This window comes from Etheostoma cragini, chromosome 20 (assembly GCF_013103735.1).
Source record: "Etheostoma cragini isolate CJK2018 chromosome 20, CSU_Ecrag_1.0, whole genome shotgun sequence".
Classification (NCBI taxonomy): domain Eukaryota; kingdom Metazoa; phylum Chordata; class Actinopteri; order Perciformes; family Percidae; genus Etheostoma; species Etheostoma cragini.
In genome coordinates this window covers 8,966,103-8,992,484 of record NC_048426.1, presented here as the reverse complement: position 1 = coordinate 8,992,484, position 26,382 = coordinate 8,966,103, and the positions used below count along the sequence as shown (strand labels likewise).

At 43.8% G+C, this 26,382-nt stretch overlaps 1 protein-coding gene across 2 annotated transcripts; it reads left to right on the top strand.

Annotated features, from left to right (window-relative positions):
• The first annotated feature begins 5,287 nt into the window (after positions 1 to 5,287).
• On the top strand, positions 5,288 to 21,525 carry LOC117935954 (SLIT and NTRK-like protein 3). Of its 2 annotated transcripts, none has more exons than XM_034858627.1 (7): positions 5,288 to 5,793; positions 8,630 to 8,910; positions 9,114 to 9,365; positions 9,616 to 9,731; positions 9,997 to 10,926; positions 12,123 to 12,342; positions 18,942 to 21,525. In XM_034858627.1, the coding sequence occupies exons 2-7, from the start codon at positions 8,695 to 8,697 to the stop codon at positions 20,085 to 20,087; spliced, it is 2,880 nt and encodes a 959-aa protein (XP_034714518.1). In that variant the 5' UTR covers positions 5,288 to 5,793; positions 8,630 to 8,694; the 3' UTR covers positions 20,088 to 21,525. The 2 variants fall into 2 exon arrangements, with proteins under 2 accessions (XP_034714518.1, XP_034714517.1); XM_034858626.1 differs by having other exon boundaries at positions 5,288 to 5,923.
• The last annotated feature ends 4,857 nt before the right edge of the window (positions 21,526 to 26,382 follow it).

Here is a 26,382-nt window from a genome sequence, read left to right as displayed (position 1 = left end):
GCAGAAAAAGGGACAGTGGCAGCGACAGTAGCCACCTGGATGGAACCAGCAGCTGTTAGCCATCTGTTTATGATTATGACTGCTAGCTTGAGAATGTTTAACCGATCACTTGTCATAGCCTGTAAATGTCATTTTGTCATCCCCTTAGCCAAGGTAGCCGGTCTGAAGTGAATTGGATGTGAATTGTCTTGTCAGCTGGCCACATGACGGCCACAGTACTCCATTAAAGTTGTACCCCCCACATCTCCTAATGCACCTGTACAAGGCTGCAAGCAGTGATGATTGGTTTACGGGCCGCTAGGTGGCAGGCATAGGCCACAAGGGATGTTGGGCACATTAACACCTGCTTTTTTAAATGGTCTGAGATTTTCCCAGGGTTCTATTAAAGGGCTACCTATCTGGGTTTTTTTCAACAGGATTTCAAGGCCTTTCCATTTAATGAATGTCAATATAGGTTATTTCTAAGTGGTCCACTGAGACATCAAAAAAGATAGATGTCAAAAAAGGATGTAGTTTCTTTTGAAACCGAAAACAGTTGAGTAAAAACAGAGCAAACAGTGGATAAACCTCAAGTGAGTTAAGAAAACCAGATTTATAGAAAGGTTTTGCTGAATTAGACCATCTCATTAGACCATTAGTAGGCTACTGTCCCTCAAACATGATCACAGTGAAATGGGGAAACAAAATCTCATCATGAATAAGCCACGCTGACATTTGTCCAATGCCCTTCTTCAGCCTCCCCTCTGCAGCATGTTGGCATTTCACCCCTCCACTGTGCCAATATGTCCTCCCCCTCACTCACCAACTTGCTCTCTCTCTCTCTGTGTCTCTCTGTCTGAGGCCAATCTGATTTGCCCCTGGGCTTCTGTCGGCAGAAAGAGGTGATAAACACCGCAACCATGACAACCAGCAAGCCAGACACACGCCTGAGTTCCTGTATCCTAATGGCTTTACTTGGCATCCTCTCCTCCTTTAATTCATCAAGTCCAGTCTTCACCTGAGCCAATGATAAGGCACTCGGGACAGATGAAGGCAGCATGCTTCCACTACAGTCTTAGTAGAGAGCTTTCTCATCCTCATCTTTCAACAGAAGCTGATGGTAGCTCTATCAACATGTGAGAGGAAACACATGTAACACTCAAACATCTACATTGCTTTACATTGCTTTATTAGTCAGAACAGACATGTAAGCTTATTAATTCCTCTGGCTTGCTCCAAAGTAGTCAGACATAAAATTAAAGCTGATTCTGAGCTGATTCTTATAATGATAGCCCATTGATCCCTTATGGAGCCCTTGTGAGAACACAATGGCTTCATCTCCTGGCCCTGATTTGGTAGCTCCTTGACTCCTCGGTCCTCGGCTGAGCCGGAAGTTGTTTTGTCCCTCCTCGCTAAAAAAATGTCTCAAAGCTTCTATTTCTGCCCTGAGGAGCAAGAATTGAGGCGAGAGCGTCGAAGAGCGAGCATCGAAGAGCTATAGGCGAGGATACACAAGAGCAGCCTTTCTGGAAGTCATGCAGCTTCGACATACAGCCGACAAATTAATGTAACACTTCAGAGGAAAGATTGTCTCATCCCTCTAAAACACATTTGCTCGTTGCCTCTCTCCTTGCATGATTTCCTCGCGTCTTGCCGGTCCCTCCTTGGTGGGAGGGACAAACACATGAAGAATGGAGGTTGTGGAGTACTCAAGGAGGCAATTTAAGCAACTTGAGATGCAGCACATGAATGATGTTTCCAAAAGAAAGTTCTTGCACCAGGCGTACTGCAGCAGCCCTGGTGTAAGTACAGAGCCATTGCTTGGATGAAATTGCAAGGCTGAGGTAATAGAAAAGATAAGCAGACTATTAGAAGTGTGTGAAAGTGCCTTTACATGCCTCACCACGTGTACACGTACAGAGCAGAATGGCAGGCCAGTGTAAATTGATCGATTGGACAGGCCCCTGCAAACTTTGAACCTCCCCTGTAATGGCAACACATATGGCCTTTTCATGGTAAGGTGCATTGCATTAGCGTGGCTGGGATATGAGCCGTCACAATTCCATATTTTTTCCACTTTCGTGGCTCTTTTTATGACTGAACCCAAATGGTTGTCCAGATTGGGCACCTCGGGCCTCCCCAGAAAAATGTTTCTTTGTGAAAACGTAATGTTGAATGCAGCCGGCTGAATCATTGTAGGTATTATGAATTTGTCCCCCTCTGTCAGCTTCCTGGGAGAGACATAGGAGGCGCAGCAGCAAGTCTTTACCTTAAGATTCCAAGGGAGCAAGGTTCCCACAGCAACGGATTTGAATCCTAATTAAAACAGGAGATTTGATTAATTAGTTCAACGATAAGTGTGTGTTTGTGTGTGTGTGTGTGTGTGTTTGTGTGTGTGTTGCATGGCTGTCTGTATGTGGCATGTGTGTGTAGGAGTTGGCATGTTCTTGTGAGTCACGGTGTAGCTTGTGTGTAGTTATGCTAAATTGGGAGGGGGTGTTATGTGCCTAGTCTGTGTGTTTATGTGTGTGCTCATGAGCCTGTGGGTAATCCTGTGAATCACTACTGTGTTACTAGCATATGTGCTCGTATGTGTGTGTGTGCATGTCTGTGCATGTGTGTGTGTGTGTGTGTGTGTGTATGTGTGTGTGTGTGTGTGTGTGTGTGTGTGTGTGTGTGTGTGTATTTGTGTGTTTATGTATGTGTGTGTGTGTGTGTGTGTTTGATGTCTCCCGAGAGGCTTGTCCTTGCCTGCAGTACTACTGTGTGAATCAGAGGTGAGTCCTCTAGAGTTGCCCTCTGCTTTCATCAGGAGCTAATGACAGAACCACCTGCCCTCCTGGCCACCCCCCCCTCCTCCCCCATATGTAGCCCCTCTATCTGTTGGCCTCTCTCCCCTTTCCTCTCTCCCTCTCCCTTCACCACACATGTTAGCCAGCCCTCACAAACCCCCAAATTCCCACTGCTCATTGTCTTCCTTTCACTCTCTCCCACAACTGGCCTCTTATTTTTCTTTTCATCCTTCCCTCCCTCTCTTCTGGGCTCTCTTCCACTAGCTTTCTACTCTTTTCCCACAGATTGCCGGATGTCATTGCCTGCCTCTCGTATTGCCTCATCCCACTGAGTGACTATAGACTGGGGGCAGTGTGAGCCCCTAAGAAACCCAAACACATGTTAAGGGGCAGCGCAACAGTATGGGAACAACGTGTGGCTTTAAGGAGATTTTTTGACCCATGGATTGGCAGAGTAGAGGAATAAACTACGTTCTTACTCTTGTCAGTGCTTGTCCTCAAGTCTTGAGTGTGTGTGTGTATTCGTGCATGCAAGTCAGTCCTGATGGATGTCTTGGAAACAAAAGTATAATTGCAGAGCGCTGCAAAAATGGCATGACCACTTCCTGCAATATGCAAACAGTGGAAGGGAAGAAGGAGTGAGCAGGGGTAGGAAAACAAAAGGGAAGAAATCAAAGAGAGAATGGTGTGTAAACCAGTCTGAATGGCAAGAGCCCACAGGAGAATCAAAGTGAGAAAGTAAAGAGGGATGAGAGGAAGAGAGAAGGGAGTGGGGAAATGAAGAAAGGGGAGTGAAATAGAAGGAATCTAAGTATGATATGACAGAAATAATTCAAATAAAAGAAACAAAAAGGCTTTGGAGAAGTAGAAAGCGGAGGAGGAAGAAAGGAGAAGTGGCTGAAGTGAAACAGCATGAATCCCTATCCATTTCAGCACTGGACAGCTCCGCAGCAGCACTAGGCCAGTATAAATAGATCCCCTACTTTGGAGGCGCCGTCAACGCTCCAAAAAAGTGCTTTATGTGCTCAGAGCGGCTCCTGCCCCTAGAGAACAGACACACAGGTATCTGATGGTGCCTGATAACCATCTTCTCTCAGTTCCTCTCGGTTTGTTTTCTTAATTTAGAGAGCCTCCACGGTTCAACGACAACACTACAGAGAGGAAAGTGAGTGTTTTTTCTCCTAGATTCTCCGTTTTGGGCATGGTTAAACTCTGAGTGAGAAAATATAGCCTCAGGTCTGGGATCATATTACCCCTGTCATAGATCTGGCATCATCAATCACAGAGCTGGAAATAATATCTCAGTACAAAACCCTTATAAAACAGCTTCAACCATGCATGTTGACTGGGACTTAAATGTGTGCAACTGTCTGTAAGCAATCTCCACAAATGCATGTGTGTATTGTGACTGTGCATACATGCCTGGCATCTTCCAGCTTGTTTCCATTGCAAGTGAGCATTAAGCAGCCTTGTGGGGAAGCTGTAATACAGCCTAATGCACCTGAGAGGCCCGAAATCTATAACCATCATCTACATCTTCCTGATATTACTGGAACCGTCTCTGTTACTGTTTCAGATAGGAATCTCCAGGGAGAGCTTTCCCCTCCACTGCTGCAGGGAGAAGTATGGGGAGAGAGAGGGGAAGGAGAGAGTTTGTGTGAGGCGGAGGTGCACCTCTCCATTTCCTCAGGGTGATTCACCTTAATGCACGCTGAAATCAATGTGAAATTGAACTGAAATTTGAACTTTCAGCTCAGTAATGTGGAAGACATGTTGTTATTAAATCTTTTCCTATAGCCATGAAAACGGCTGACTGATATTTGAACGCTTTTGAATGCTTGTTTTCAGCACCATGGTGTCCTTAATGGAGACTCTGCCAGTGGTCTACTGGGGTCCTCAGGCTTCACAAAGGGCCTACACCTGCCACTTAGCGCCAGTAGCCTATTGATTGAGCAGCAGCCACCTATCAGGCTGTGGTTAGCCGGTGTAGGAAGCTAAATTCAGTGTTGGTGGGGGGGGGGGGGGGGGGGGGGGGGGGGGGGGGGGGGGGGGCTTCGTTGCTCTCAATCTCTGCGGCATCTGTTGCGCCCACCGCCTCCATTTGGCCAGACAGATGTTTTGATGTAGGCCGCGCAGACGCACGGGCCTCCCTGTAATCTCCGCTGTTCCCCTTATAAAAGTCACCACAGTTTTTCCGAGTGATGCTGAGGGCGTGCTCGCGCGCGCGTGTGTATGTGAGCAACGAAGCCAGCTGGCACGAGTCGCCATGGTAACACACACAGGTTTCACGAAATCCGTTGGTGCTTAAGGGCAAGAGGAGAGATGAATAAACTAATGAGATTATAAATTATTGTCGGTAGGCTATAGCTGAACAGTCGGGGTATTTTTTTTACCAGACTGCACACGCGGGCAACGTGAGGAGAAAGTTTATACAGCCCATTGTCTGTGACTCTGTTGTGTCTTCTGTAATCTGTTCATTATGAAGAACTGAACTTGCTCCTCTGGTGAGGAGGAACCCACCCTGCGCGCTTTTTACCTCAGACAAACTAGCAGTTTCGCACCGCCTTATTGCGTGATTAATTCCGGTACCTCGGTGCCCCCCCCCATTTCTCCTCTATGAATTACCCAGTTGTGTTTAAGATGAAGAGAGGATTCTCCATCACTACGCAGGCTACAACTCCGCGCAATGCACGCCTGTCCAGCGGACCAGTGCCGCAGCTCCCACGGGTTGCACAGTTGAGAAGCGGACCTGCATCCTAAAGCCAATCGTTTTTATTTTCTCTTTCACTCTCTCTCCCGGTTTTTATCCTCCACCTCATTGCAGTCTTATCACGTCCCCCCCCCCTCCCATCCCACCACCTTGCTCTGCCACCCTCCTTCCCCATCCGCCTGAACCGCTACAGGAGAGAAGAGAGAGAGAGAGAGAGAGGGAGAAGAGTGCGGCTGAATGTGAACGACATGTCGACAGTCAGCCTCTAAAGTGTTTTCTCGGTCGTTCCCTAATTCTTTGGCGGCGGACTGAGTGAGTATTACCCGCATCCCTGCTCTGCTAAGCGTCGCTGTGTGGATCAGAGAGGCTGGTGGGGAGAGACAGACGATGGGGAATGCAATTGGATTGCGTTACTCTGCCAAGGATTTTCATACATAGCCTGGTAAATGTCTTAATAGGTCCTGTTAAATGACTAGGCTGTTTAATTGGTCATGCTTTAATTCTACTAACTGTTAGAATTTTTGGGCTGTAATGTTGGGGGCTAATTGATTTTCTTGGATGGCTGTGGGCTATCCAGGCTGATAGCCCCTTACATTTGATCTGTGATGCTGCTGCTTGCCTGATAGTGCAGCTCTGTGCTGGGAGCAGGGGCCCATGTAAAAGCCAGTGTGTGATGCTTGGCGAGGCTCTGTGTATTCTGATGGACAGAGAGGACAGAGAGGTAGACACTGGAATTATGTGACATGAATAATATGGTGAGGAATAAGCAGTGACCGTCATCTCTGGTTCGCTTGCGTCAGTGTGCAGGTCTAGAGGAGAAAGAGAGGAAAAAAAACTCAGAGTCAGAGAGAATCAAGAAAGACAGAGAAGCAAGCCACACCTGTGTCAGGCCTGTTTTCAGATGGACATGATAGACAGATAGATAGACAGTTTTAAATGATGCTGTGCTGGCACCACTTAACAGATAAGTCCTTTCTTTTCTTGTTACCATAATGATGCAGAGCTATGCTGACTAGTCCACTCGGCTGATTGAAAAAAGAGGCTTGAGTGTTGACTGTGTTTCTTCTTCTATAGCAGGGACGGCCATCCACCAAAGCAGAATCCCAGTGGTCTATCTGGACTCAATATTGATTTCCTCAGTTAAGGGGACTTCAGGCCCAGCAATAAAGAAATTCTTCGGCGAATACAAAGACCTATTGGGACTGTGAATGGGTTGTATTCTGTATCGTATTTCAATTTGTCAAACACAATCGAGCACGCTGGCCTAGATCGTTCTGTGTTTCTTGTGTGAAGCTTACATGCTCCAAACACTTTGAGAAATGTGTGGATTGTCCTCATCTTGCAATGGAATATGTGGTTTTTTACTTCAAGTGCTTTTATTTTAGGGTCATCCAACAAGTATTGCAGCATTACAGTGGTTTGTTATGAAAGCACACATTCATCTACACGTGTCCTGCTACCTGTTTCTGTACTTAGCAGACCATGAAAGCACACTTTTTTGGGGTATGGTTTGACCTTTCTCACATTGTTTTAACACACACACACACACACGTAACTTGGCTCCAGCGCTGTTTCTCTGTGTAGCAGGCGTACATTGTGTGCAGGGCGAGAGGAGGACTTTGATGTAATCAATATCAGATTTCAGCTGTTTCACTCTGAGCTCTCATCCTGAGTGGCAGCCTTGACTGACTTCTCACAGCTTATGCAATCCCACTCCTCTCTCCCACCTCACCTGTTTTCTCTTTCTTTGCACATATTCTCTGCCCATTACTCTTCCTTTATCTGTATTTCTCTGCTTCACTCCATTCTTTCACCTTTTTCCCATTTTCTTCCCCTTACTCTTCTCATTTCCACCTCTCCCTTCATCTTTTCCCATCATAATCATCTCTGTGATTGCTCTTCCTCTCCCGGGCGGTGATGTTTTCACTGCTGCCTCCTTGTCTAACTCACTGATGCTAGATTATTGCTGTATGATTACAGCCACCATACCATGATGATCATTATTGCATTCCGCATGGCAGTGTTCAACACTGTATGAACAGATCAAGATGCTTTATCCAATTTAGAGCTCATTAAGACTTGAGAGGATATATCACCACTCATACTGTATCTCAGCTGTTTTTTTGTTTTTCTTTCAAGGGCTAGTGCAACTCTGTTCTCCTTCAGTTGCTATAGCAGTGGCATCATCATCACCTCCACCATCACTATCACCATCAGTTTGTGTTCCTGTCCATCATCGCGCCACCTTCATCAGCCCTTTTTCAAGATTTTGAAGAGTTTGGAGTCGCAGCGATGCTTTCACTCCACTTTCATTACCACAATAATAATTATGAAAGGACTCGATGGCTGTTGATAACCTGACATATTCTGCTGATTGATAATATGTGGTTTTTCGGTCCTCAGCCTTCTGTTCTCTGATTGCCATTCACCTTATTAAATGGAGCAGTTCATTAGACAGACACATTATGAATCTGATTTGCATTCGCCCATATTCATATTGCATACATTAAAACAACACATGGGTGACATTTCAGCTTCACCGGGCATTTGAGAACACAGATGAATATATTCATCACAAGCTCATTTCCCCCCCACACACACACACTTGTCCAAAAAGCCACAAAAAATGAAAAAATGTGATTCACAGGTGAACTAGCCCACATGTTTGCCTTTGTTTTGCATGTTCAATGTCAGGGTTTGAAATATTTATTCAAAAGCAATGGTGTAGCAGCTGAGAGATTGTTCAGCAGGTTGTTTTTAAATCAATATTTCCTGCCTTTTATGAACCCTGCAAATCCAAAGCCTTGTTTTCCTGTGCTAAATGCATCTTACATATGTTTACCATGATTCTGCTCATATCACTGCTTTCTATGGCCTCCAGTTGGCCTATACATCATTATTCCAATGTAATGTAATTCTTTCCCCATGGCGCCTCAGTCTGTGTGATTTAAATTTTATTTTTGACTGCTTGAGTATGCTTGTGATGTATCATCCATCTGATTCATCCTGAACTGACTTTTGCTGTTGCCTCCATGGCTGTTTGCCCTCTTTTAATCAAGTGTTTGTGTGTGTGTGTGTGTGTGTCTGTGTGTCTGTGTGTGCGTGTAAATGTATATGTGTATGCTATGTGCCGTGCCTCTCCGTGCAGTGCGGTGAAGGGCCAATGCCGGGCTGCAGCCCCAGGCTGCTGAGCTGAGAGGGAGAAGCAGGAGGATGCAGTGGGTCACTCTGACAGTGGCCCTGGGGTGTGTGTGTCTGTCCAGGGCGTCACACACCCCCACCCCTACCCCCACCTCCACACACACCCCTCTAGTGGATAACTCTGAAGAGGAAGTGGACGAGCCGTGCTTTGAGCCGTGCATGTGCGAGGTCAAAGAAGGCGTGCTGCACGTGCACTGCGATGGACGGAGCTTCACTAATGTCAGCCAGGTATCATCCCAGTTCATTTATCCGTCCATGCACATGAAACGCCACTGCACTAGACTTCACTTTATTGTACTGTCATTTATCTTATTAACAAACCAGATCTCCATGTCTAATATCTGGTCTCTAATGTGACTTATGGGTGTTTCAAACTGTTAAATTAATGTTATTAATTGGATAACTAATCAAACCTCTAATTAATCATTCAGGTGTCACAGTCGTGGGTCCGCCCTTTCAAACTCAACCTCCAGAGGAACTCTCTGAGGCGTCTCTATAGCAACGGGTTTCAGCACCTTGGCAACGCAGTGTCGATAAACCTTGGAAACAATGCACTCCAGGACATCAAAGTAGGAGCTTTTCACGGGTTGGCCAAACTAAGACGCTTGTACCTCCACGAGAACAAGCTGGAGGTCTTCAGAAATGATACCTTCGCTGGCTTAGAGGCTCTGGAATACCTCCAGGTAGGCTTGGCATGATAATCCATGTTGAATATCCGTGATTGACAGAAGTATTGACAAATTTCCCCAAGATTACAATAGATAGATGTGACTGAAACAGTCAGTGGCTAGCTGGTGGAATCACTAAAAGAATCTTCTCAGGATCTCTGTGCATTTTTCAAAAGGAGAGTGCCTCAGCTTTCCTGCTGCCTTCAGTCTATTTCTCCAATTTCAGCAATTATGTGGTTATCACATTTTGTCTTTTTACCTGCAGGCCGACTACAACGTGATCAAACGAATTGACAGCGGTGCTCTGAGGTTCCTGTACAAGCTCCGGGTTCTAATCCTTAATGACAACCTGATCCCGGTCCTACCTGCTCATCTTTTCAGGTTGGATTCTGATTATTTTACTGCAAAGCTTATAAATGATGTATGTCTGGATGGATCTGCAGAAATATCCGTGTCCGACACAATTAGCCAGTCTGTACTGTCGTTGAATTCGTGTTTCTGTGGCACACTATTTCATATCACAAAAGACGGATTAATTATCAGATCAAAAGCATATTTCTCAGCAATGGAATGTGTAAATCTTTGTTTATTTACTTGCTATCACATTGTCCTTTCAACTTTCCCCCTCCTCCTCCTGCTGCTCTAGATCTGTGTCTCTGACTCATCTGGACCTGCGGGGAAACCGTCTGAAGAGCCTGGCATATGCTGGGACCCTGGAGTATGTTGGTCGTTCCCTAATGGAGCTACAGCTGGAGGAGAATCCCTGGAACTGTGGCTGTGAGGCAGTGCAGCTACAGCAGTGGCTGGGTCAGATCCCCTACACGGCTGTAGTCGGGGACGTTACTTGCGAATATCCTTTCCATCTTCACGGCAAAGACCTGAGGGAAATCCCCCGCAAGGAGCTGTGTGCTGACCTCCCAGACAAAGAGCTACAATCAGAGGGGGGTGGTCCATCAGCAGGATCACAGCCCCAACATGTACCCCCAAACTCTAAACCCAACCCCCACCCTGGGCACCCCAGGCCGACTAAACCCTCCTCCATGGTTCACGGCTCCCGCCAGAACACACATCCCTCCTCCACTTCGTCGTCCTCTTCCTCAGCGGAGCGTAAAGACAGGGAGAGGCAACAAAGGCCGACTAAAAGGCCTCGACCGTCCAGAACTTCCCCCACACCTCGCAGTCTGATGCCCAACCAGAACGCCCCCGTGGCTGGCTACCAAACACGACCCCCCATCCCCATCATTTGTCCCCTGGGCTGCACTTGCAACCTGCACATCATAGACCTCGGCTTGACCGTCAACTGCAAGGAGAACGGCTTCCTCAATGTGTCCCAGCTCACACCTCGGCCTCTCAACGGCCGCAAGCTGTACCTGAGTGGAAACTTAATCCAGAGGATCTACCGCACAGACTTCTGGAATTTCTCCAGCCTTGACCTGCTTCACCTGGGGAACAACCGAATCTCGTACCTCCAAGACGGGGCTTTCTCCAGCCTCACAAGCCTGAGGAGCCTCTACCTGAATGGGAACAACCTGGAGTTGCTCAATCCTCACATGTTCCTGGGGCTGCAGAACCTGCGGTAGGATTTTTTTTGGATCAATCGAAGTGTTTTAAGCCTGTTGCCTTTGCTGCACTTAAAACAAAGTCCTAACTGAAACCAGATGTCAGCTCAATTATTTAGACATTTGTTTGTTTTAAGTATGTAGGAATTGATTTCACCGTAACACTGGCATAGCAAAAAGCAGAACATTTTGACTACCATTGGCGCCGGAATTTGATTGAAGTGAAAAGGTGCCCATTCTCTTCCAGGAGTGTCATTTGTTAGTCATGCTGCCTGATGGCATGCCTCAGTTGAGGTGTGAGCCTGGTATGAGTGACAACATGAAAATTAATGTGGTTTTTTTGTATTCACATAGAGAGGTGTTAATAAGACAGTCTGAATGGTTCCAAGAATTAGCTTTTTGGAAAAAGGCCTATTATAAAAACAAGTCAGAATGATGCATATGTATCATTGTCAGATTACAGCTTAGAAAATGTATCTGCGAATAATGTATACAGCGAATATCTACAGTCAGTCATTGTATTTAAATTCAGTGAGCTACACTTTGCAGTGTTTGAATAAGACAACGGGTCAACCTTCCTTGTCTGCTATTACAAGAATGAGAAGGTTTGTGCCATAATACCTGGTATTCTGAAGGTTGTTTAGACTTTCAGCTCTACTGTTGCTGTATTTCAAGATAAATTTGAGAAAATCTACAGACCCACTCATTTGACTACTAATCAATGACAAAGATCCTCTGTGGACGTTTAAAAAGTCTTCCTCTTAACCTCTCGTTAGCCTTTGTTAGTGACTCTAGGGCAAGTGAGCAGTAAGTGATTTAAACCAGATCTATTACTTATTACAGCAATGGAAGTATATTGGATCACTGGCATGCAAGGGAAAGTCTCCAATCATACTTAATCCGTCCCTAAGTTCACACTGATTTCTATTATTGAAAAGAAACCTTAAAAATTCTATTTCTTAAATTTGAAATGATGGTCAGGCATGCCAATGCTAGTCTAAAAAATCATCAGTGTAAAATTACATTAGTTTGACACTGACCAATAATTCAGTTGATGGGGCGCACAATCGCTACATTTTACTTCATAATAAATCAATTTAAATGTGAAAATTCATTCTGTGCGCTAATTAATAACTACTATTCCTACAAAGTTAAGGCAAATAATATGTATTGTTAACAGAGACAATGTAAAGCTGTCCTCTCTTCTCTTTAGGTACCTTTATTTTGAGTACAACGAGATCCACGAGGTAGATCCCGGGACCTTCAACTCCATGCCGTCCCTTCAGCTGTTGTTCCTCAACGCTAACCTGTTGCGGAGCCTCCCTCTTGGTGTTTTTTCCGGAGTTAATCTCGCTCGGCTCAATCTACGAAACAACCACCTATTGCAGCTTCCGATGGAGGGCGTGCTGGAGCATCTCACCGGACTGGTACAGGTTGGTGCCAACCTATGACTGTATTTGCTGAATGAATGATTGAGGGGGTTTCCATGCAGGTGTCTGCTTGAAAAAATTATTCTGATCTGCTGACCTGCTGGTTTGTAAATGAGTCAGAAAGCTGGCACAAAGCTTTTAGCAGATTTAGGCCAAATAACATGCATTTTGATGAGTGACAGTGGCAGGCTGAAAAACGGAGATTATTGAATTGCATCACCCCTGTTGATTTACTGAACGAAAATGTGCATAATTACACAGAGTATGTTTATTTCAAATGTCAGACGATGAGATTAAAAGAACTAATAGATTGCCAAGACACACATTATATCATCACAGCTTGATGAACCAAAATAAACAAGCCCAAATCTTGGAATGAGCCATAACCGCTTCTAAAACTTGTGGCAGCCCCTGATGTCCTGGCCTCTGGCACTGGTGCAGTTCTTTTGTCATCCGCATCGTCTGTTGTTTTGAGAGCTCTGCTGTAGCGTGTGGGACTATGGTTGCGCCTCAGGTATTCTAATTGGAAAATTGCAATTGACTCGATTTGCATAAGTGGTCTTAATAAATCAGCAGCGAAATTGGAGAAAGCTGAACCCCTCAAGTTTTTGAGCATGGTTGTACAGTAATTAACGCACCCCTTTGTAAATATATTGTACAGGCTACTTAATGGGTTAAATTCCCTATTTTGTTAGACCCATACGTTGCGCAATCAACTGCAGCATTATGTGACTGGTTGGTGTACACAATGCACCGATAAGGACCAAACCCAAGGTATTACATTTTTTTTATCCTCTCTACTCTCACTTCAGCAAATTTAGTGTACCAGGCTTTTCTTAGACAGCCAGAGTAGAATGAGGTGAAGTGGGTGTGGATTAGCTTGAATGTCATTGTGAATTTACGTTTCACTTTGCTCGGTAAAAAAAAGGTAGTGTGGATGAGACTGGCCGTTCCGAGGCTGTTTCTAAGTGTTTGCTCAGGGGAAGGACAATGTTGGTTTATGGAGCTGGAGCAACCATGTAGAAGTGTATTATGTATATGTGCTGTAATATACTTCTGATGTCCAGGAGCATTAAAGTATTCACCGAATGGAAGTACACCGTGTGCCATATTCATGAAACCCAGCAGTGTCACCATTGTGGTGCTCAAAATCTGTAGCACGGTAATTAAATTCATTCATTTACCACAGTTGTTATTATTCCAACAAAGCCACATCAGCGCCAGCCATGGACTGCAGAAAATAGTGTGACAGTGATATCACCTGTTGACTTACTGCTGGCCTGTTTAAAGCTCGGAAAGCGGGATTTCTGGCTGCTGACGTGCGTTTATGGAGCTAGAGTTTGCTCAGTTAAATCAAAGGGTAACACAGATGGAAGCAGGGTGAAGCTCACAGCTGCTATTAAAAAAAAAAAAAAAGTCCATTTTGATAATCATAAAGCAGCAGCATGCATAGCTTAGAGTCATTGTCGCCATCAAGAACAGGATTAAACAGTTACACCCACTTACATGCATTGATATTTTTTTAAATACCTCCCTGATGTCACTGTTATTAAAACAAATTGTGAGACTTACAGAGAAAAATGTAATTGCTATGGTAGCAAGGGCTTTCTTTAAAGTGAATTAATGGCAACATAAGAGCAAATGAGTTTTCCTTTTGACAAACCGTGAAAAGAACAAGTTAGGTGAATCAGAATCTGAGAGTCTGCCAGACATACAGTACGTACAGTACAGGAAAACATATGTCTCTCTAAGTCAATGCAAAGATTATTGTGTAGTAGAGCGGCTCACTCTCATCATTGCAGGCTGCATTGAAGAAACTTGCCCACAGCCACATCTCACCTTGTGTGATGTCAGATAGAAAAACAATGCTCACTCCTGAACGACTAATGAAAACAACTCAGTATTCACCAGGGACAAGTTTGACAGGAAACCATTTAATGCCCAACTAATATTCACTGGATTAACAGTTTTAATTGAGTCTGTGTTGATACTTGTGCAAATTAATCTTCAAGGGGAACAGTTTGACATTTTGGGAAATACACACTTATTTGTTTTCTTGCCGATTAGATGAGAAGATTGAAACCCCGCTCCTATCTGTCTGTTCAATATGAGGCTGCATCCAGCAGCCGGTTAGCTTATTACTGTAGCATAAAAACTAAAAACAGCTATTTGCTCCGTCCAAACGCAACACAATATGTCTTTGCATTATATCACATTTGTATTGAATGTAAAAACAACATATGGCAGTGTAAAAGGGGGGTAATCTGCTCCCTGTTTTTTGAGCTACTCTGAATTGACTATACTGAATTATTACTGACGAGTCATTAGCTTTTAGCAGTGGAGTTGCTAGGAAGGTTAGTTTTCTGGTAAAAATCCTTTAAAAGACACTGAAAGCTACAGAAACAATAATACCGGCATATGTTGGCTGCTGAGCTATTAACCGTATTAAAAGTGCTTTAATAGGCTAGTTTTAGATTAGCAAACAACTGAACTTACTATCAACAGTAGTGCGGTCGCTTAGAAAAACTGATTGATAATTTCCACCTTTAATACTTATTACTTACTGAATATTTTAGTTCAACTTTCTATTATCAGACTAGCAGAGGAGTTTTGCCAATTAAGCTAATAATTAGGGTAAGCCATGCTGGTCAAGTGGCCGGTTAGCAGCTAGCCACTAGCTAGGACAGTAAAAAGACGTTGGATAGAACACAGTCTTAATAGTTGATTCAAGTCTAAAACTCCACTGACAGAGACTTCATTAGAATCAGACATTTCCTTACCAGATCATATGTAGTAGATCTCTTAAAATGTTATCTGTCCGTAAAACTCTTGCTTATCTCAGTATGGCCGTTATGTTCAGTTGGGGGGTTTAGATCCTCCTAAATGTAAGACAAACCAGTGGATATGTTTATGCGCTGAAAACAAGTTATAAATATTTTTTGTAATATCAGCCAATATTTTACTTGAAACTGCACAGCAGAGCAAAAACACTGCCACCACAGGTGTTTTAGACATAAATACAGTACATTAGCTCAATAAAAGCCCCTGGAAATACCAAGCTTTTAGCAGTTGTGGAATATGACCATTGATCTGGCGAGCATACCAATGTGTTTTATACTTCAGGGTAAAACCTGCAAAATCCTATGCCAGTAAAGCCAGTACTGTACAACAAATTGTTACACTGCACTAAGATGAAAGGCAGGACTTTCTTAGTAATTCATTATTAATATCCACTTTTGGTAAATTAATTAAGGACCACAAAATTTAGAATATTAGAATATAATCATTGTACATTCACATATTACATAAAGTGCAATAACTCCATATGTACAGTATATAGAGTTACTTCACGGTGGTATTTATTTAGATTTTATATTTATATTTTAATGTTGCTTTTTTATGTTTAGTTTATGGTTTGTTTATTTTTCACCGTCAACTGAGAGCTGCTAAACTGTCCTTTGTTGTCGAAAACAACGACAATAAATATGTATTTCATTCTATTCTATGGCGAGGTAATGAACTATAATATTGGCTTATAGGTCAGCCCCATATACTCTATCTAGCAGATATGAAACATTATTATTTTTAAAAACTCACACATCTTTTTTGTGTGGATTACAATAAAGACAATACAAAAACCTGCATTCCTGGGCTCATTTAGTCATTTAGTATTGTATACAGGGTAAACATACTCTTCACTTCATGTCTACATACTTCCATAACACTTTTCGGCACATCTCAAACACAGAAAACTCAGATCTTTAATACAGCAGCATTAAAAGTTAGTTTGTTTTCAGAATAAAAGATCAAGGGCCTCTTTCTAGACTCACCATGTTGCACTGATGTTCTGCAATCACACAGAAGCAGAGATGCCAATTTCTCTACTGACAATAGCCTCAATGGACCAAAAACTCTTGCTCTTTGCTCTTTGCTATTACTACTGCTCTCTCTCAACCTACATGAAACACAAACTGCTGGATAGAACAAGTGCATGCCCCTGCTCAAGGGGTTGTTGAAGTCGCTCTGGGAAATATGGGAAATCACTATCTGTTGTACAAGTTGACGAGGCAGGCAAAGAAAGTACACTATGAAAGAAAATTACAGCACTTAAAAAGAAAAATACCTTCTGGAATGAACTCAACATCACTGACTGATCCAACGGCGTTACAGTGTCCACGAGTGAATTGCTTTGATACATTTCTCTGGTTTTGAATGTGTAACATCTCACATAAAACTGTACTGTAGCCATGAAGACAAGTTTGCGTATACTGCAGACTGTTCTTCTAATGCACTCCTTTCATTTTGCTCTGCGTATTATTAAAAAGACAATGAAACACATTTATCTCATCAGTGTGGAGAAGGCTTGGCAAGTTAAAGCTCAGGGTGCCTGTCGCCAGAAACTAGAGCAAAAATTCCTACACCAGAACTTCCAAAACCTGCTTATATTAACTGGATTTCTGTGGACTAGCTGAAGCCATTCTGATGACGGACAGGATATCGCTGTTTGGGCAAAGTGATCAATTGACACGGCTCACTGAGAGCATCCTGAATTCCTCCCCTGATGTGATTTTTTATATGGCCAGTAAATTAAAACAATTATTGCTTGATCTTTGATCTACATCATAACGTTAAAAACCCACAAGAGCAAAATTTACACCTCTGCGGCTAGAGCATGGCAGTTAACACCAAAAATTGATTGCATTATTTAAATCATGCTGAATATATTTTCTGACAAAAGAGGTTTTTGGTGTTTTTCATGAATGTCTTTGTGAATATGATAACGTTTACGCATCAAAACAGGGAATTTTGCACTCAGAACTGTAACATTTAAACAAGACTCTGGCAGCTAAGTGTGTATACTGAGTACACGGTATGATAATGATACAATTTCATTATCATACGGTTTGTGACTTTGTGGGTGAAATGAATTTACTAAAAAGCTTCGTGTTCACACAAAAAAAGGGTTTCATGCACTTGCATTTTCTCTTCCACTAGCACCTGTCGGGCTAACCAAGGGTCTAATTTCCCTCCAAAACAGAGCTTTGATTGACAAGTTGACAGCAAATCACACACTAGGTGACCAGGCGTATAAATTGTAAACGGTGTTAGACGTGTTGGACAGATGCTTGCAAAAGAGAAAGGGATAGAGCCCTTGGGATCTATGTGAAAGCAAACAATACCTGAAATAAAATGCTTCAAGAATTTCAACCAGATGGAGGATTGTAGTTAGGAAAGTTATAAAACTACATTAACAAGCTGACATTTTGGTCACACTGTGTTTATTTAAAATGCCACCTTGTTTTTTCTCATGTGCATTCATGCTGAATTACAACCTAGCTGTGTCCCAATGATGGTGAAACATGAACAAATTGCACTTTCCAGTGGTCCTTTAATATAGTAAAAGTGTTTAAACTGAGGTAAAACTGAGGCAGTGTTTTTTTCTACGCACACTCTATTCGCAATTATATCATTATCAAAGCCGCACAAAAGCCCACAGCGGGCTAACTCCAATAAAGTGAAGGAGCATCCTGTTGTTCAGTGCGAGGCATGGGGAAGTATAGTCGAACCACAACAGCAATGCTGAATCATCTCAAAAAGCCTCCATCTATTTCTGCAAGCCAGGGAGTTGGCCTAACCAAATTAGCATGACAACATTTGTGCAAGCTGCTTGGAAGTGTGACAGAGAGAATATCAGCTTTCATTGCCAATGTCATTGCTAAAGATATGGAACAGATCAGTTCTGCAGACAATACAACGCGATGTGAATGATTCCCATTGTGCATAATCTGCTTTACCCTTTTCAAAATGTGGCAAAGTGAATATCTGAGTTTGTTTTTAGGACACGCAATCAATAGCTGGCAATGAGAAAATGGATTTACACACACACCTATTGGATTATAGCACAGGGGAGCGTTGCATCACATCCTGTCTATTGTTAAAAAACAAAGTGCTGTGATACTCTCACATGCTACTCACACAAAACCTGCCAGTGAGTTTTGTCAATAAGCACTTGTGTAATCTCTGAGTGGTCTTTATTGTAAACTGAAATATTCCTATAACCTAATGTAGTACAGTACAACAAGTTGTGAGGAGAGCACTTGTGGGTGGTACAAGTTGAATTGGTCACTGCTCAGCTGTTGATTGAGAGTATTACGTGCCTGTGCACAGCCATTTAGAAAATGTAAGCACTTCAGTGTTGATGACCCTTTAATGACATTATTTACATTAATCAGTACTCTACATCACCTGCATATTTCAAAAAATCATTTAAAAACACTGGCTATCCTGGAGAGCTGTATTCTATTATGTACATGCAGAAAACTCATTTTCCATTTATCCTAAGCTGGTGAAAAGCAAAAGGTAGCAGAGAAAACATCATTTTTCATGTTGTAATCTTATTAGAATGCCAGCTACTGGCTTATTCTTCAACACAAGCGACAGTTATAAAGCTACGAATATATATCACAAGAATCTCAGCAGAATTATCCATTTAATCGTTTACATTCCACAAAGTGATTCATGAATTTGCAATGCACGGCAGACCAGTAATTAGTGTACTATTACACAATGACAACACACTGTGGTGTTATGTGTTTCTCCAGGTGGACCTGCAGCAGAACCCCTGGGAGTGCAACTGTGAAGCAGCTCCACTCAAGCGTTGGCTGGAGGGGCTCAGCGCGGTGGTGGTGGTGGGAGAGGTGGTCTGTCATTCCCCGGAAAAGACCAAAGGAGTAGACCTCCGCTCCCTCTCCATGGAGTTGCTCTGCCCTGAGCTGGAGCCCCAGGAGGACCAGGAGCAGGAGCAGCAGACAGCCACCTCCACAGCTGTAGACAGCGGCGTTTCGCTTGGCTACCCCAGCTCAGGGCTGGGCCCCCTGACCCCTCCGGGGAAGGATTCAATCCCTCTGTCGGTGTTAGTGCTCAGCCTGCTGGTGTTGTTTGTGTCTGCTTTCTTTGCGGCAGCGGCTCTAATCGCCTACGCCCTTAGGAGGAGGGACAAGCTGCCGTTTCGTCGCCAAGGAGAGGTAGACTTGGCGGGCATCCAGATGGAGTGTGGAATCTTCACCGAGCAGACGCACCACCACCACCACCACCACCACCACGGCCTCCCCGAGACGCCGCCCCTACCTTCGGCTGAACACAACCACGTCTACGACACCATCTTGCCCCCGGAGGCTGCGTCGAAAGGTCCCAGCCCTGCTTCAGCCCCACACATGTGTAGCAACCCCATCTACAAAGAGGAGCAGGATGCATCGGTGAAACAGCGGCCGCCGCACCCACAGCAGCAGACGTTTGCAGCTTCCAAAGAGAGCGAGGCAGCATACTGCTCCGCAGCAGAGAAGGAGAGGGAGTGGACTCTGGAAGTGTCCTCATCACCCATCAACACAGTCACAGGAGCAATGGGACCGCTCCCCGGTCTCCACGGGAATGGCATCCTCTGCCCCACAGTGATCGACAGCCAGGGCCCCACCCCTAAGGTCGAACTGGTGGACTGCCTCTTCAGACTTCCTGCCCCCGAGTTCAGAGACCTGCCAGACAGGTACGCGAGGCCGCCGCCCCGCTACCCTCACCCCCAAGACTCCAAACAGGACGCCAGACCCGACCAAACGCTCGTGGTCACCACCGCTAGCTCCACATCCGGCAGTGGTAACAGCAGCCAGAGTGAGCAGGGAGCGGGAGAGCAGAGAACCAGACTGAGGACCACACCAGACTACATGGAGGTGCTGGACCGGTCTTACCAGTTTTAACACTCCCACTCTTTCTCCTCCTCTTCCTCCTCTTCCTGCTACCCATCTTCTCTTGTCTCCTCATCATCACCCTCTCTGGTGTTGAATCATCCAGTAATGACTCTTGTACAGAGGCTGCTGTAGCTTTGAGAGGAGCCTGCAGGGGAGTGGGACTACACTACACACATGTTTATTCCTGGATAACTAGCTGAGGTCAGTTTTGGTATTTTACCCCACAACTGGTGTATAGGTTGGTATTTGGCAAGGATGAACTGATCCCAGATCTCTGCCTTGAGGCAAAACTTCAGCTGCAGCTACTAGAGAAATGTGTTCCTCTATTACACCTCACGATCGAAAAGTACTGAGGCTCGGTTTTTCTACTCAGCGCCACAATGAGCAGGAGACAGCGTGGGGGTGGTGGTGGGCGTCATTGTTTATATTACCAATCTCAAAAGACCACTGGCTCTTTGCGACATCAAACACCAAGTCATAAACTGTGACAGCCTGTAGGTGCGGAGCAAACTGGGTGGACGTGTAAGATAGAGAAATGACAGAGACAAAGCGAGAGGGAGAGAAATGACTGAAAACAGCCAAGTGCCTTAGCAATGAACAGCCAGCAGTGTGGTCAATGCTTATTTTTCTATGAATACAGATCTATTTATCTAAACAAAGGTTTGACTACCAACGGATGGGACGCTGATGGACGACTGAGACTGAAACCAATCAAAGCCGCCGAATAATTGCATTCCCTGGATGAGCCAAAAATAATAATATACCCAGTCAATATTGGAGTCTTTGTATGCAGTTCAGTTCATTTTCATCTCAACCAGTTGACTTAGTTTGCTTATCCAGTTGATTTTTTTACAGGGCTAGATGAGGGACATATCCAGGAATAGTTGGTTGCTGTGTGAAATGATGAAAACATTCTGGTTTAATGGATGAAAGGATACAGAATTTCTTTTTTTTTTAATGCAAGACAAAACAAAGGAAAGCCGACATATGGAAGGACTTTGTGGCAATGGATGCATTTTGGATTTCTTAATAAGCCAGACTTAATGAGGCAACGAGGACCTCTGCTCCCCGTTTTCTTTCATGGGATAAAGACACAGAGGTTACTGTATTGATTTTTAAGTATTTCTCAGAGGAAAATTGAAAGGCAAAAATAGACAATGAACAAAAAAAAACACAGGATGTGACGGCATTTTTTTTTCTGTCAAAAAATGGAACAGACACTTCTATCAACTATCGATTATTATCTTTTACGGAGGTACCTTTTTATGCTTTCATCTCCTACCAATAGTAGAGGCAGTTGTGAATATATTTATTCTTAGTTTTTGCGTGTTGAAGCTCTCCTGTAAAGGATCATGTTATATTAATGTATAGGATGATTCTGCATCTGGTTCAGCCTTCTTACCGCCGACCCACGAAATACAATAAAGGGTGCTTCGTAACAACTTTGCAATGGCAGCTACTGTGTGACACACACGCATAAACACACACACGCACAAACACACACACACACAATGACCCCCATAAATGCAAAGTGCATGAAAGAAACAGCTCTAGGTATGCTAAGCCTGTGAGCTTGTCCACGCAGCGTGTTAGAGATCAGATGATGAGTCGAGCCTGCAGGGTTACTAACACACTAAAGGATGGAAATAGAAGTTAATAGTGTGAAATCTACCACATTAATGGTATAAAATCAATACAATCCATTTGGGAAATAAGGCCATTTAAGGTTGGTGGACCCGGGGCCAAGGTTGGGAATTGCTCAATCTCTCGCCAGCCCCGTTTCTTTCTTAATGATTGTCTCCATGTTCCTTCCTTTCTTCTACTTTCATCTCTCAGTTTGATTTGCTCTCTTTTTTTACTTCCTTTTTTCTTCTTCTTCTCACCTTTCCATTTTGTTCTTTCCTCTCTCCTCTACTTCTCCCTGCCCTCTCTTTTTCTCTTTGTGCTCTGGCTTTCAGCGCAGCCTCACAGGACACACACAGAGAGATGCTGTTCTATATGCTGCTCAACACACAGGTAGCTCGCACTGAAGTGTGTGTGTGTGTGTGTGCGTGTTTGAGAAAGAAAGAGAGTGTGTTTTTTTGTTTCTTTTTGCTGGGCTCTTTCCATCCTTCGGTGATGAGTGCAGTTCTTCAGACGCCTCCTCACTCTCAGTGTTCAGAACTCTGTTGCACAGATAATCCCCCTGTGGGCGCGTTGGTGTGTACGTCTGTGTGTGTGTGTGTGTGTGTGTGTGTGTGTGTGTGTGTGTGTGTGTGGTTGTAGGGTGTGTCTTTGTTTGTAGGTGTGTACTGTGTGTTTAAGAAAGTGTGTGAAGCAGGGTGTTTGTGGAGCTAGTTGAGAGTCTGTGTGTGCGTGACGGAGAGAGGGAGTGCGGCGCCACAGCCTCAGTCCAGCCTTAATCCTCTAAACTGTGTAGTTCACTCATGCCACATCAGCCCCATTGTGTCTAGAGACAAAGAAGCCCAGTTAAAACTAAATGCCAGTTAAAGCAACAAACGACTAATTATAGCATCATTCTCTCCGTCCTATTCTCCCTTTTTCCTCACTTTTTAACACTTCATTCTCACATCCTCTGCCCGAGAATGCCTAATTTCTGCAACACTTTCTGTTCTGGACTTGTTCCAGCTGTGTGTGTGTGTGTGTATTTTTTACTTGCACTTGTGTTTCCCTGTATGTGTGTTTGACTATCTGACAGCTTTGCTATGGTTCATGTGTTTGGGTCCTGTCAGAGCTGTCCTGTCACTGTGTGAAAAAAAATCATTCATTTCCAAGAGTCGAGGATGAAAGAGTCTTTAGACTTCAAAAGCCTGTGGGCCTCTGTGGCTTAGATTGCCTCTCGCTCTTCCTCCACCGCTGTGTCATTTATTCCTTTAAAAAAAATGTATAAACAGTGCTGTGACATCGGTTAAGTAGAGATGGCAGAGACACGGCAAGGAGCTGGACAATTAGCCTGATTAAAACACTGTCATTTTGCATAATAGATTTAGCCTGAGCTGCGATAGGCGGATCCTTTCTGAGTGAGCTTGTGTGTGCGTGTTTGTGAGCGTCTGTATGTGTGTGCTTGTGTGAGTGTGAAGGCATGAAACCATATTCTTCTCTGCATAAAAATGTGGGGTATTAAAAATGCACAGTTGGGCATAGTTTGATGTCAGTGAAAAGAGATCTATTTAAAAGTCATAGTGCATAGCTGTAGAGGCTTTGGTGTTTGGGCATGACAAATAGTTGTGGTAGAGCTGGTCATCAAACACATGCGCACACGCACACACACACACACACACACACACACACACACACACACACACACACACACACACACACTTGTATCAGTGCTGCAAACTGTGCACACACTTTCTCCATACAAATACAGATGCACAAGTGAATAAAGTCCATTTGAATATGTACACATACTGCACATACAAGCACACACGCCGACACACATCTGTGTCTGCTGCAGCGCCGTGATGTTGTTTGGTTGCTCTGCATTGCAGTAATCGGCTCCACTCTTCTCCTCTGCTCTCACCCACAGACAATCACATGCTCTCAATGGACAACATCAGCAAGGGAAATACCTACAAAAAGAGAGAGAGACACAGAGAGAGAGAGACACACAGAGAGGGGAGTGTAAGGAGGATGCTGGAAGGGAGAGGATGATGAGAAGGTAGGGAGGGAAAGAGGGACAAAAAAGGACAGTGGGAGATTTGAGGAAGGATGCGAGGAGATGAAAAGAAGGGGAGAAAGATCAGCAAGCGGGTGTTTCCAGACTTAAGGCTGCTGGAGGACTTGTTAATTTGTGTCTGCGAGGAGGGTTACAGTAGGTAGTGAGACGCAGAGAAGAAGAAAGTACATACAGTATATGTGTAAAGCAGACACAGATACTGTGTTTGCCTTTGTGAATCCACACATTTTCTAACCGCCTTTGCTTTGTGTCTGCTCTCCGGCACGTGACGCCACCCACATGATCTCTGTAAAGACTCTGAGCTCAATTACGCGTCTGCCAAACAGTTACGGTCAGAAGAGGAAGATTTCCAGGCCTTTCAGTGTAACATGACAATACTTATTTACAGTGTTGTGAAGCAAAATGGCGGATTATTCGACGTGTTGGCTAGGTGTTATTATAGTAAGCTGATATGTGTCTGTTAGTGTGTCATTCTGCAGTTGCAGTAAGCTGGTGTGGAGACACTAAGATGGCAGGGACCGGGCCCGGTTGACGTTGAAAACATCACATGAGCTTTACAGGCGTTGTGCTGCAGTCTTTGTGTGTGCACACGTGTGCATGGGTGCGTGCATGTGTGTGGTTTTATTATTGGTGCACAATTTATAAGAGTTTCAAGGTTTGTGTCTGAAAGATCATGAACAGAACAAGGAGAATATGGATGAGAGGATGGAAGAACCAGGGAGTTATTGTTTTTTTCAGATTTTTCACAGAAATATACTCTTGAAAGAAGCAGATTAAGTCCCCACACACCAAAAAAGTGTTGAGTTTCCTGCTGCAATAAGAAACATTCAGACAAAAAAGAAAAATAAGGGGAATGAAGACGACCAGCTGATCATGCATATCAGACAGTAATGATGAGAAAGGTTAAACTATGAATACATTTTAGCTACAAATGTATTTTGAAAATCTGATTTTATTTGATAAATATTCACCATAAAAAGAATTATTCGCTGGATTGAGAGCTACAACAAAAACTACAAGGATCAGTGTCTCTATGAAACAACTATAAGAGTGTTGACGGCACCATACATTCTGATTTGTGAATGTGTGTCCCCTCTGTTCTGACATGTTTCCCATTTCCTCTCCTGTCAGGAGCAAGCCAAGAGCAGAGGATTAGAGCCTACCTCAGCACTGGAGTGCCTGGTGGCTGTTATAGCACAGCCCCCATCACCTCCTAAATACCCCAGCTGGTGGTTTTAGTATTGAGAGCCAGTGGGCCACACAACTGTCGACTTTGCACTTCATTTATGATAGACTTAAGTCGGTTTTAATCTCTGCCTGTTGCCGTGTGTTGAACCAGTGTTTGGAACATGTTTTATCTGGTGCGGAAAGGCAACTGGAGTGGGAGCCAGGGGAGGGCACCCGTTCACAGAGATAACCCAGAATATCTGCCGCTCTGAAACTGGCAGTGTGATTGTGTTTATGTGTCTGGGTGCAGGGGCGTACTGTTACAGTGATTTATGGGCCCTGTGCATAGTGGGGAACTCTGGGACCTCTTTTTACTTTTTCATCACCAGAGCGATGGAATCAAACATCTAAATCCACCCAGCCGTAACACAGAGTTCACTAATGGCACTGATCTGTCAAGACCATACAGGAACGGCAGGAAGACAATAATATCAGTATAACCCTGCAATGACGGGTAATATACACTATGTGAGGCTTATAATGTAACATTTTGCCCTATGCCCTCAAGTCCATTTTTCAAAGTTTATTTCTTATTTTTAAGGCACACATTAGAGAGGCAGAAAGCAAATGCAGAGAGAGAGACAGGCAGATATGCAGCAAGGGTCAGAGTGCAGACAGATTCATGCCACCATCCAAGCCACTGTGATGCCCCAGAGTCAGTATTTTTATACTTAACTGTCTCACGCTCTTTCTCACACACATGTTGGATAGACTCGTGACACACTTGTGCATTCAGTGCAATAAAAACATTGCCTCTTCCGCTGCAGTTTTGTCAACCTATCCATCATCATAGAAACAAGGGACTCGACTGAGCGTATTGATATCGACTGGAGTAATGTATGTATGTATAGCTGCGCTCAAGAGACACTAGTTAGCAAACCATCACACCAACAAACAAAATCTTTACAGCTGCACAAGCAATATGTTCAAACTAGCAATTGATCAAACTACTTAATGTAATGGAAAAGTAGATATTCCACCTAATATAAGGTTACAGGCATGTCTATATTACTCTAGTTTAGTAGTGTAGGGTGTGTGTGTGTAAGCAAAATTAAACAAAATAATCAGTATGCATACACTTTATTACAATTTGAATATTTAATAGTGACATTTAACATTTAATATCAGTATTTATATGTTATGCCCTTACTTGACCTAAACCTGCAGTTCATTATTTTCGGTTGAGTTTTGAAGCCATGGGTTGGGATGTTGGTGCATAGGATTGCACTAAATTGTAGCCTGCAGGTATTCATGTCTTTGTGTACACCCCTTGCACTTTTAAAAGTCCCATGACATGGTGCTTTGGATGCTTTTATATAGACCTTAGTGGTCCCCTAATACCGTATCTGATGTGCCTTCCCCAAAATTCAGCCTTGGTGCAGAATTACAGCCACTAGA